Genomic DNA, 13,293 nt, shown 5'->3' on the forward strand with positions numbered 1-13,293 from the left:
TTCCCGAGAAAGCCCACCATTCCTAGGTTTCTGTAACCTAGGATGGCGGCACGCATCCCGAGACCCTATAAATAGTGAGATGTTCACAAAAACAGAGCAATCATTAATTGCAGATATTTACTCCTGATCTTGAAATCCGAGAAGATACTTTACTTTCTGCACTTTTTACACCATCCGAACACGTTCTAACTTGATCATCGGAGGCGGAACTCCACCCAACCGGAGTCTCCGTTGTTTTGCAGGTATTGGCGCTCGGAATCCAGTTTTGGTATTGTAACTCTCCCGAGGGACACAGAAAACCCCGAAACAATAGATAAATACTACCATTAACTAGTTTGATGGTACAACTAGTTTTCTAATAATACAAATATATATATAAATGATACATCAAATATTACACCATTGTGAGATATAATAGTATCACTTAGTCAATATATATTCTAATGGTATTATATACGTGCATAGTACGAGTAGTACACAAAAATAACTATTGCTATAAACATCACATTACTATATTACCCTTCTATGTGTTTCTAAAACACACAGTGAAAGAGTAGTAGTGTCATTCGAATAAGTATATTATTGTAATAGATGATTCAGATTAATTACAGAATTAATTATTCAGTGAAGTCAGTTGATTGAAATACTTAGCTGGATGCCAACTTCGATCAGTGAGAGTAATATATTTATTCCCACATCTTGCTCTTAACTAAACTTTATTGAGTCACATCCTAAGCACAAAATCATTTTGTCAGATTGATAGGGCTGAAAGACCCATATACGTCTATAAATATAGTTTGGATCAATATGTATGCATTTGAGTTTAAACGCGTCAAAACCAAGTGTTGAATGTTAAACCGATCCAAAGAATCGACGAACGAAGGAATAAACATCAAGCAAACGACATCACGAGGCCTTGCGCACCACAAGCGTGAGCACAAGGCCTAGCCACGGCTTGGCAGGCCATTGGCCGTGCGCAAGGCCCAACCAAGGCAATGTTGGCCTAGGGCCAGGCCTCGCTCGCAAGAAAAAGACTGCTAATAAAAATGCATCTTTTTTTTTAGTGTGGTGAACAAAAATATATTCACACGTCTGTTTTATAGTATCCAATCTCCAGAATTGCATCAGAATAAATTGCAATGAATTTTTGTTAACCACAAACATCAATCTCACCAGTCTTCACAGGATGCATCAGGACAACAAAAGAGTCGGTAGAAGATTGATATATAAACATATACTTCATTCTTATGCAAAATATAATTAAACACTTATGGAGTACAAATTCTAAGAGAGTTGTGCTGGTTGTTTTCAGGTGATATCTGAATATACATTTAGATTTAAACCAGCATTAAACATATCCAGGTACACACACAGACAAGATTTTTATTCCAGTGCGGTATATAGCGTGAATCAAAACTAGAAAACCAGAAGTTTTAGTCAACAAGACACCTTGTATCATTGAAATTTTACAACTATGCAAGATATGTCATCTTTGCTTTTCCTAGAAATAGCCGCTTCTGTCAAATGCTTTGCTGCTGATTGAGCATCCTTTATGTGTTTGATTGAATCCACTGCTTCTTGGTTTGACATAACCTGCATGAAAGGGCAAAAAAAGTCATTACATGATTAATATAGAAACTAGTGATTTCCATACCAAATTCAAAGTAATATTCCATCACCTACAAAACTAGACACTCAGCAGAAAATTTTACTATGTTAAGTCTGTTCAGACTTAATAGAAACAGTGACATCTTAATTCTTTTAGTACAGCAAGTTCAGATTGTCATTTCGGTAGCACTACACCCCTTATAAAGCAGTTTTCTCCATATTTTTCCAAATTTATCAGATGTCCCCTAAATGGTCCTAGTACACCTTATGCAATAACAACTCTTATAAATAGTTAAGCCCAAGGGTAACTTGCCATTCTCGACATCACAACTATGTTTTCACTTTGACTACAGAACATTCGTACAGTGTCACGTGGACTATTTATATCACTTGAACTGCCCATGTCGAATCCTCAATAAAATATCATAGGAAATTATGGAAACCTAAAATATGGAATGTACTAAAACAAAGCCAAGATTGACACTTAGGCACGTCCCCTTATTGTACGTTAGTGTGAGTCCTAACTAGCATAGCTTTTAAATATAGATAATTCATGAAAATAACTCTTGAAGATTACATCATCAAATAGAGCTACATCGTGTTATAGTGTCAGTGAGGTGATTTGTCATTTGTGTTTAGGGTGTAAATGAAAATGTTGAAATGTTTTGTTTGAATACTAAAAAGAGTGGTGATTTGCACAAAATTGAAGCTGCAAGTTGTATCAAATGACAACACAGTTCTTCAATAAACAAGTTTCCAAGTGACTAAAATGTGTTGTACATACTTTTGAAGACATATCAATTATTAATAATATAAACACACAAAACCACTCTAATAGCATACTGTAACCAGTAACAAGTGATGTGGAAACAAGGCATTCTATAACAAATGACCCAATGTGATATACACTGCATGCTATAGAGTATAATATAAACAGCTTTTTTTGGAAAACGGCTAGTTGAATAATCTTTAAAATGACCTTTTCAGTAACAAAACTGTTAATATGATTCCACACAATCCTAATGATTCTATATAAAGGAAGGGAGTCAAATGCATGACAATGTAGAGATTGTACACCCATTTCCATTACCCCTGAACTGGAAGGCGTAGACAATAAGCTACTTGCACAATAAATTAGAAGCTGAAGCCTCTTTTCCGCTAAAGATTTTTATCAGATGATTCACTAAAGTGTATACTATCAGTTTTTGTTGCCCACAAATTGGTAACTTATGATTGATGTTAGGTTCAAAGGATTTATGACCAATCCTCACCCCCGAACCCTGATCACAAGTTAAAAGGGTAGCACATAGCTATGATGAAACACTCACCTTCCATAACCCGTCACTTGCCATGATCAGAAACTCTGTTGTATCATCAATCTTTGCCTCTTCTACATGGGGTTCTGAACTAAGATGTATCTTCAAGCTTTTATCTCCAAATGCCCTTGCCACTGCTAGTTGTCCATCAACACGTGGGACATCACCTGCAAACATTAGGGAGCAGTTAAAAATGCGAATTAGAAAATAGTATATTATCTCTTCAAAGTTTTAGAATATGCAAATTCTGAAGCAATTAGATAATCAGAAAAGGTCCATAATTAGCAGTTACACTACATATGCAAAGTAGAAATTTCTCTTCAGAAATTACGCTGATAGATTACGTTGATTCAGTTTATAATGTGAAGTAAATGTTAGATAGATATATCTTTTGTAGATGTGGTAAGACATTACTGAAATGGTTTTATACAAATATGCAGAAGTGCAGGTGGACTACTGAGACAATATAACTGAAGGCATATGTCAAAATATATATCAATTACTGACTTAGACTTAAGACTGATGATATAAAAATACAAACATAACATTATTTATATAGCTACGGAATACTATATAATATGCGTAATTAAAGAAGACTTGCACTTAGTCCCATAGACAAGTATACGTGCATCTACATATGATTACCTGGAATATTTGATACAAAACCACCGCGATTCTCTATTTCTGTCTTTTCTGTACCAGGATCATGATCCACCGACAGTTGTTTGGCCTCTCCATTTCTGCTAATAACAGCACGAGAATCACCCACGTTTGCAACAAATAGTGTTTGACCATTGAGAAGAATAGCTGTAACAGCAGTTGAGCCACCTTTTCCCAGTACAAGTACTTTATCAAGAATCTCTCCATCAGTTTTATCATATGCTTTCCTTATTGCACTCTCCGGTTCACTCCAAAAGCCTGGCTGCACATCACCGGGAAATTTAGACAAGCAATAGTCATATAAGCTGGCCATGAAACGAAAGTACACCCAATAGAATAAATTACAACTGCAAAATTTGCTTTACCTCTTTCAGTATATTTTCAAAGAGATGTGTCTGCAGATAATTTGCAACATCATGACCCATGTGCCCATCAAATATTGCAAACAAACCCACCTCCTTGTCATCTATCTGTTTAAACTGAGAAACTACATAGTCTTCCATGGGATGACTTGCCTTTCCTTTCACAAGATGAAAACCATGAGTAATATGCTTCGAAACTTTTCCTTTTCCCTTGCCAGTGTCTGGTGGTGCTGAACTAAAGCCAGCTTTGACCTGAAATGCAGTGGGAAACAAAAACGAAGTTAGAACATAATTGTGCTAAGAAGAGACAACTAGTGTCAACAAAACTTTGTGCACATTGCAGATGATAACGATTTAAAGAATATTACTACTAAGTTAATGTCTTAATGATATACAAGCCATTTTTGTTACTGTTTAAAGGAAAATTGCATCATTAAGTATGGATAATACTCTGATAACAAACATTTGCCATTTCGATACTAAATGCATGGACAGGGATTTGGGTCACAATAAGGACTACCCTCATTTGTTAACATAGCACAAGAAGTTATTATAACTTAATTCATTACAGTAAAGCCAAGCCAGTGTCATTGGTTGCAACCTTTCGTCTTGTATGAATATAGCAATAAGATTTCTATGAACCAGATGTCAAGTGTAGTAAGCTTTTAGAGAATATGACTTAAAATTCCCTGAACAAGCTTAAGCTTAATGCATCGTTACAGATTCTTTTTCCCTTTTGATCATATTATTAAATTAAATACATTTATGGATATTATTGCTTAAAACATATAGAATCATTCATGACTGATGATCTAACACTCATACAATTTAGAGAGTTCCCAACTTTCCAAATTAAAATAAGACCCACAAGATAATTTCTAAGGATAGAAAAAGACCAAACACAAATTTTAAAATTGGGATAGCACAATAACATTCATGGGACTCAATGCTTCAAGTTTGATGGATCAAAATGGGGCATAACAATTTAGGCAGGGCACACTCTTCAGCGTAAAGAATGATGATGAAGCGTTTTCAGTAAAAACAGAACCCAAGTTCCCAATTAAGGATTGCCCTTTCAGAAGCAAGTCAACCATCTACTTTATCCATTCCAAAGTTAAGATATCAGAACCTTAAAATTGACATACCACTTTTGATGCCAAGATCAAAATTCTGACTATAAGATGAACAGACAGCCAGAAATACGACAAAATAAGAATGGTCTAAGTATGTTTTCTTAGTAAAGACAATGAACATATATAGCAAACATCCACTTGTTATCTCACAGCAGCTAATAGCCATCTATCAAATTTCATTCTATTTCTATTGATATAACGTATTCACCTCATTGGCTAAGACACATATTCATAGAATTATAGTAAAATCTAATTAAGTTCTTGTGAAAAAATATACTCCAAAGATGCAAATTGTCAAAGCTCCAAGGAAACAACCACTAAAGATCTAGGTGAACACGCGAGGGAGATCAAGAGCCCATATGCCTATATTATACATCAGCCGAAACAATGCCAACGCTAAACTTAAGTCTTATACCTCACAATGAGAACGTACAACCGAATGAAGAGACTGATTTGATAAAGACATATTATCAAATAGCTATCACATATTCACAATTTCACATATATGCAAATGGAGGCTAAAGGTCAAATATCTCTTGCCCTCAAGGTAGCAACATCAACAATATTCTATAGTAGATTTCATACTCAAGCATCCTAAAAAGTTTTTTTTAGCCCCAGGAAAATAATTACAAGTCCCGGAGATAAACACTTTTTTTTATTTATCGTTAAAATCAACTTGTATTTTCTCCGAGTCCGGTATTGAAACAGAGAATAAAATTACGCCGGCCAAATTAATAATTAAATAAAAAAATCTAGCCTAACTACAATGTGACACTCCAAAACATTGGTCAATTAAAGTGGCTACTGATTGGTTCTAATTTTTCTATTGCATTAATAGTAAATAAATAAATACTCCACCAAACAAAGGGTAAATACAAGTTTTTCACAATTTGAAACAAAAACTGTTTCTCGCATGGCATTTTCGTATATAAATTAACAACTTTTTCATTAAAATGTGTGAGAAACTGGGGCAAGCCCACAAAACAAACCTAGACCGTAAAACAACAAAAACCTGATTCAGATTTCAACCATAAATAACTGAGGTTCAATGTTAGTAACGTTAATAGTCATTTTTTTTTTTTTTTTTGAAAATTTTCGAATTTCAAATCTTTCAATTCCCAATCACAAAAACTATCGTCTTTGCTTTTGTAGTATGTAACTTTAAGTTCAGTTCTTTTATAAACACGGATTCAAGTTCATAAGATGATGACATTAAAGAGCTACTGAATATCATTTTCCATTATTAGTAACCAAGTATGAAGTTGATCTATCACACACCCACCCACCCACCCCCCCCCCCAAAAAAAAAAAAAAAAAAAAAAAACCACTTTCCATACTCGAAGTAAAAGTTTCTATAAAAGGGTATATACTATTACAAGAATGATAATTTAACTGTAAAATGAAATAAAATGGGTCAATAACTGAATAATCCAATTTACAAATGCTGTTATTATTATTATTATTATTATTATTATTATTATTATTATTATAGCTCATTTTATACCCAAATATCAGAAGATCACTATTGAGCTTGACTAATTTCATCACAAAAAAGAAAAAATAAAATAAATAGATAAAAATTCAGCATGAAGGAAAAAAAAAAAAGAATAGATTTGGAGGGTGAAGCACACCTTCATCTTGTGAAGAATTTCTCTAGCAGCCATGAATATTGGATAGTAGCAAATATTGAGGATTGATAACAAATTAAAAGAAGGGTGAGTAAAATGAACGAGTGGTAGTGAGTACTAAAAAAGTAGTAGTAGCAGGTTGGATGTACGCTAATTTAGAGAAAGAGGGAGGATGGCAAAGAATGGAAAGAGACAGGTGCTGATTAAGGATTGGTTTAGACTGGGATTTATTGTGAAATAATAGACGAATTTTATGACATTTTCAACAAATGAAATTGTGATAGGGCCCCGCTGTTTTCCATTACGCGTTTTAAGGGTCTACTTTGACTCTATCTCAGCAGTCTTGTTTTGTCAACCCCATCTACATCAAGCGCCAGCAGGACAGCCGGCAAGCAATTATCTAATAAGCTGATCCAAGCCAATAACTTGACCCAAACCCAACCAAAAAATAGCGAGTTTAAGTTGAGCTTTGGGATCCAATTTATTAAATACGTCGACACGAACCCAACTTGAAATCAAGTGGCTTATGTTTGGGTTGAAAAATTAAACTGTATAACCCGAAAAATAATTAACGCATTTTTTATGGGTTTTTTCACCATTATTGGTCATAAGATGTTGTGTCAGCAAGTACATTAATCTTAACATGAAAATACAGCAAGTTTTTAATAGATTAATTGTAACTTGACAGATCAAACGGATAGGAAGTATGAAATGTAACCATTTTTGTTTCGGAGTTTTTTGGAATCTCTCGAGATATACAGGTCATGAACACGGCCGGACGGTCTTGGACAACTGCAAAATAATGAATATTCCATTTGACGGAATATTCGCCTCCGACGATCAAGTTAGTGGACCAGAAAACGAAGTAATGTAGAGAGAAAAAGTAGAGAGAAGTTAGAGCTCTTTTCCTTATGCAATAAATGAGATGTCTTAATCCACCCTTCTCATCATAAATGATTGGGGTATTTATAGGGGTGGAAAAGGGTGTCATTTAGGGTTTGATGACCTAGAATGGTGTGATCTGATTGGCGCCGCAATCAGGTGAGGACATGTGTCCTTTGGGGGCGCCGTTTTACGCCATTCTCGGGATTTGGGCCTCCTGATGTAAGGAGGTCTTTTCTCTCATTCAGGTGCTCTTATTTTTGACACATGTCAGCTTCCTATTGTGATACATGTCGCCCATTTATTGGGCCACGTGTCACTGCACGTGTCAGGGGTATTTTTGAAAGGAATGGTGTCCTTCGAACAAGTGTATTATTCCGATAGAGGGTTTGGAATTAATTAGGAAAACTAGTTATTCAGTGAGGTCAAGTGATCGGAATGCCTAGCTGGAGCCGCTTCCGATCAGTAATATTAATGAATAATTAATATTACAGCTTGCTCTTGATTGAATCCTTCAAGTCACTCCCAGTCATGTAATCGAACCAAGGCAACGAATTAATCCGAAGGATTATATAAGTCGAAAGAGAGTTTACGAACTAATAAGACGTCGGGATCCGAGCTTAGAGCGTCAAAGCCGAGCATCAAGCGTCGAGTCAAATTCTAGGAAATTTACCAGACGTATAAATTAGTCAAACAACAATAATCGCACGTAGCCCTAGCTTCGAAATGGCCTAGCCATGCGAGGGCTAGGGCAATGTGGCTAGCAAAGGCTGCTAAGGCGCAAGGTAATGGTTGCTTGCCCAGCAGCAGCATGCGCGTGCTGGCTGGTTAGTCGCGCCATGCCGTGCTAGTTAGCAGTGCTGGCTTGCCAGCAAGTTAGCAGTACTAGCAAGCTCGCTAGGCCTCGCTAACTGCTGCTAGCGCTAGCACGCATATCGCGCACAACAACCCGCAAGTATGTGAGGCTTGCTAGGCATGTGCGCAGCGGCTGGGCCTCGCTGGCTGGCCCATCCGAGCACTAAGGCTGCCAGCGTGGCGCGCCTTGTTGCTCAAGGAAAGGCAAGGTGGTTTGGCTCGGGGAGCAAGGGAAGGGTGGTCCTTCCTGTTTCGGGGGTTTTTGGAGTCCCTCGGGAAAGTTACAATCCCTAGTATGCGCAGCCGACGTACCTGCAAAACAACGAAGACTCCAGTTGGTGGGAGCTCCGCCTCCGACGATCAAGTTAGTATACGTCCGGAGTAGCAAATTGTACGGAAATGGTAAATACTTCTCTCGGGTTCAGAGAGAATTTCGCAATGAATATTGCTCGGTTTGCGTGTTTAGTGTTTATGGGTGAATTTATGAATACCCAATAAATGAGGTTTGGTCAACTATTGATAGTGGGGGAACCTGTCCCTAATCTAGGGTTCCATGGACACATGTCACTAGGGGATTAGAGCCCTGTAGACCTCTAAGAGGCTACCACGTGTCAAAGGGCCATTGGGCCACGTGTCTAGGGTAGTTTTTTACCCTAAACATTTACCCCTCACAGGTGTCATGCTATGGGGAAGTGACGGTTGGTCTACTTCCCGCCTTTCTCTCTCTTCTTCATTTTTTTTTTTTTGAATTTGAACTAGAATTTTTGAGGTAGAAGGTGGCAGTTTGCCTTCTGGGTTTCTCTATAAATAGAGGCAACCCTCTCTCTCCTCCTCACTTTTACAAACTTGCAAAAATTTTCTTGAGAACTTTGATACCAGCTGTTTTTGCGTTCAACTAGCTACTTTGATTCAGACGCGTCCGGATACCGGTTGAGTAATTCTTTAATCATCTCACTAAGGTACCGTCTGACTTATTCATTTTCTTCTTTTTGATTTCAAGTAGAGCCACAACCGGTCTTACACCGTATGGGGCACCTTTAAGCAATTTCTTTCATAAATTGCATTCAATAGACCCACAGCCGCTAATATATCGCCTGGGGCATCTTCTAGCAATTTTCAAAAATTGCATTCAATAGACCCTCAGCCGGAAATATACCGCCTGGGGCATCTTCAAACAACTGTCTTCAAGAAATTGCATTCAATAGACCCTCAGCCGGAAATATACTGCCTGGGGCATTTCTGAGCAATCTTCATAATTTGCTTTCTATAAACCCACAGCCGGTCTTTATACCGCCTGTGGCATCTTCAAGCAGTTTCTTGATTTGCATTCATAAGACCCTCAGCCGGTCTTGTGCCGTCTGGGGTACTTTTGAGCAATCTTCTAAAAATGCATCCCATAGATACCGTCTAGGGTATCTTTGAGTAGTCTTCGAAAACAACATTCTATTGATACCGTCTGGGGTATCTTTGAACAATTTTCAAAAAAGGCCCTATAGATACCGTCTGGGGTATCTTCGAGCAGTCTTCATAAACAGCCTTATAATTTTCTAAACAACCACAACCGGACACTTCCGCCTGTCGCATCTTTGAGTGATTCTCTTCGAAAAACGCCCGACTGCTTGTTTTGTATTTCAGCATTCACAACATACACAACCGGACTCTACCGCCTGTGGCATCTTCAAGCCACATTTTGGAATAACGGTCGTCTTCTACAAACTTCTTTACTACTTCAAGGTACCGTCTCTGCCCTTCGCAACTCTTTGAGTTTTTCCCGGTTGTGTAGTTTGTATAGAATAAATGGGCTCTCCCATAACACACACGGCACAGCCTAAGACAGAGGTCAGCCGATCACCTGGGACGGCTGAGTCTAGGACTAGGGATGCCGTCTGGGGGTGTTTGGACCACCCTTACTCTACTTCGAATCCGACCGTCTCTGTTCATGTGCAGGACAGAATGGCTCGGACCAGATGGACGGCAATTGACCCTGACTACCAGTCCAATGATGCAGCCGTTGATCCGGCTGTCTCTGTTAATAATGACCAGGCCGAAGAACCGGCTGGGAATGTACCAAGTGAGGTAATGGGTGTGCCGAGTACACCCAGTGACGGTATCGTTGATGAATCTGACTCAAATGGCGAAGAGTCCGGCTCTAATGAGTCTTCATCCGAATCAGCCGACCCAATTGAGGAGGACGCCTATAAGTGGCCGGCTGTTAACAACCCCACTAAAGCAACTATGACCGCCAGGGATGTGGTCACCTTGAATGCTACTTTTCCTGCCTTCTTGGAAAAGAAACCGGTTGGGGTAGGCTGGGAGGTTAGGGTCCCGCCTGTAGATGCCACGGTTGTCTGGGGGAAAATGACTTGGAACATGCCAACGACTATTTCGGCTGCTATGAGGCGGTATTCAAAGCCGGCCTCCGATTCCCCCTCCATAGTTGTATAAAAGCCATTATAAGGGGGTACAAACTTAGGCGTCTGGCAGCTGACTCCCAATTCTTGGGTTAACATACTAGGATACATAGCCGCCTGTGAGATGCAGGAAATAAAGCCTAGCTGGGAGGCATTTGCACATATGCACTACCTCAGCCGGGCACCAGGCGGCTGGAATGCGTGGTATACTCTGACCACGCATCCGGAGTATATGATAACCTTGGATAAGCCGTCCAAGTAGAGTGGTTGGAAGAGCAAGTTCTACGTAGTCTCTTCACCGACTCCCCAATCAAATCGCTGGCTGCGTACCTACAATAAGAAACCGACTCTTCTTGGGAAGAAGTGCGCTCTTCCAAAGGTGCCAGAGGAGGCCTGGGACCAAATAATGGAGACGGGTCTCTTTAAGAAGACGACCCTCCCTCTAGATGATGGGAGTACTATAATAGTTCCCAAGTTCTGGGTACCTCTCCCGGATTGGTTCAAAGACGAGGCGTTCCTGTCTGCGTGGAACAAGTTGGTTCCCGGACTGGTCAGGGCCAGACCACAACTGGCTCAAATGCGGCTGGGGGGGGAGCTAACCCCTCAGCAAGATAAAGGTATGGCTTCCACCTTCGATCCCCCCTGGCCGCTTGGGCCTCTACGAGTCAAGTCCCAAGTCAGCCAATCCGGGGATTCCTCAGGCAGCCGTCAGAACGTAGGCGCCGCCTATGCCCATTACCTGACCCATGACTCTGTTATTACAGATTCTACCTCAAGGTGGCCCAACTTCCTGCAATTCGCGAAGAGGATGCTCCGGACCCTCACCCGATCTGAGAAGGAGGCGGTGCCGGGTATGCACCAGGTCAACCTTGACCGCATCAATTCTCTCCTGGCGGAGGTAATAAACCGGCTGTGTTTTTTGCTTGTAAACTCTTTCTTTTACCGGATATATCGTCTTGAATGGTACTAACTATTTTGCCGGCTGATGCTGTGGGTGGATGGTCTAGCCGTGCCCTTGCGTAAAAAGCAAGAGGAGGTAAGGGATGCCTAGAAACGGGCATCTGACCTTATTAATGTCTGTTAGTTCAACGCCATTAAATATGACATGGAAACTAATCACCGAGCGATGAAACAGGAGGAGCTTCTCAAGGAAGCTAAAGCGGTTGCTGAGACGGCAAAGAAGTAAGCGGCTGACCTCGAGCTCCAGGTCAACAACCTCAAAGCCAATCTTAAGGCATTGGGGGAAGCCGACAAAGAGAACACCGAGCTACGCTCAAAAGTCAGCCGGCTGAAAAATGAGCTTGCCCTGAGCCAGTCGGCTTACAAAGAACAGCTAGCAGCCGAACAACGATTTTCGGTTTCAAAAAATTGGTTTTTAATCGGTTTGGTTCTCATTCGGATCGGTTTGAACCAGTTCGGTTCGATTTTTGACAGTGCTACACATTCTCGATTAAATGTGCAACTACAGCTTTTTGAGGATTGAAAGTGAGCAACACATACAAATAAATGTGAGAATCAATTGTAGGAGCAGTTAACATTCACTGAGGCAGGACAACAGAAAGGAGGGCAGGGGGGAAATTAACAGCCATATGAAGCACAAGTTGTTTCATAAACATAAGCAAGAGCAACGGTAGCGTGAGAAAGAAGCTGAGGAAATGAAAAGCTGCAATATAAGAGAAAGTGAGAGAGATTGAGGTGAGAGGAGTGAGGAGAGAGAGGAGGAGAGAACCAATGGACAATAAGAGGGTAGAAATGTAATTGGACTTTTTGAGGGAAAAATGGTCATGACACTATTCATAAGCTTTTCTAATTGCCAAGTTGTGGCTTTTTTAAGGTTATATAGATAAGTAACCCATTTCAAATTTTCAATTCTCATTATCAGGAACAAGACATTCCACTAAAGACATCAAAACTAAAACTAACGCTGCATTGTTCAGTCATTGCATTTGCTCGACTTGTAATCACATTTTTGTCACCTAAAAGAGCTTGAAGACATCGACAAACTGTGAAAGTTTTTCCAGTTGCATCAATTGACCTGAGGTCCTGGAGCATGAAGCAACAAGAGTTAGGAGGATAGAGCATGTTTTCGTAGGTAAAGTAAGAGTAACAATCTTGCAAGTCAAATGTGGTTCCGATAATGCATTGCTGGTTCGTTGGGACACCATTTTGTTGCATTGGTGGTTCCGGTGGTATTAGTAGGTCTTGATTTTCTGTTGCTAAAGCAATGACTAAAACCATCAGAAAATGACATAGCATTAGAAAGTACTTCATATTGTAACAACAAAGTTTTTTAGGTTGTTTGACTTGTGAGGTGTGTAAGCAACATAATATACCAAGTTGGACGCCTAAAAAAGTTTTTGTTGTTTGGCTTTACGATATATGTGAATAAAGGTTGGTTGTTAGCTTCTTTAATCACGTAGAAATCATGTACCACAAAT

General features: G+C 39.5%; 1 protein-coding gene across 1 annotated transcript; it reads right to left on the bottom strand.

The window, feature by feature from the left end:
- Window positions 1–1,219: 1,219 nt before the first annotated feature.
- LOC110739496 (probable protein phosphatase 2C 58) lies at window positions 1,220–6,931 on the bottom strand. Its single transcript, XM_021919940.1, has 5 exons — window positions 6,711–6,931; window positions 3,950–4,198; window positions 3,570–3,846; window positions 2,937–3,091; window positions 1,220–1,593 (listed from the first exon to the last, which is right to left on the bottom strand). Exons 1-5 carry the CDS (start codon window positions 6,741–6,743, stop codon window positions 1,456–1,458), a joined length of 852 nt encoding a protein of 283 aa, XP_021775632.1. The 5' UTR covers window positions 6,744–6,931; the 3' UTR covers window positions 1,220–1,455.
- Window positions 6,932–13,293: the final 6,362 nt, after the last annotated feature.

The sequence above is a fragment of the Chenopodium quinoa genome, unplaced genomic scaffold (assembly GCF_001683475.1).
Source record: "Chenopodium quinoa cultivar QQ74 unplaced genomic scaffold, ASM168347v1, whole genome shotgun sequence".
Taxonomy (NCBI): Eukaryota; Viridiplantae; Streptophyta; class Magnoliopsida; order Caryophyllales; family Amaranthaceae; genus Chenopodium; species Chenopodium quinoa.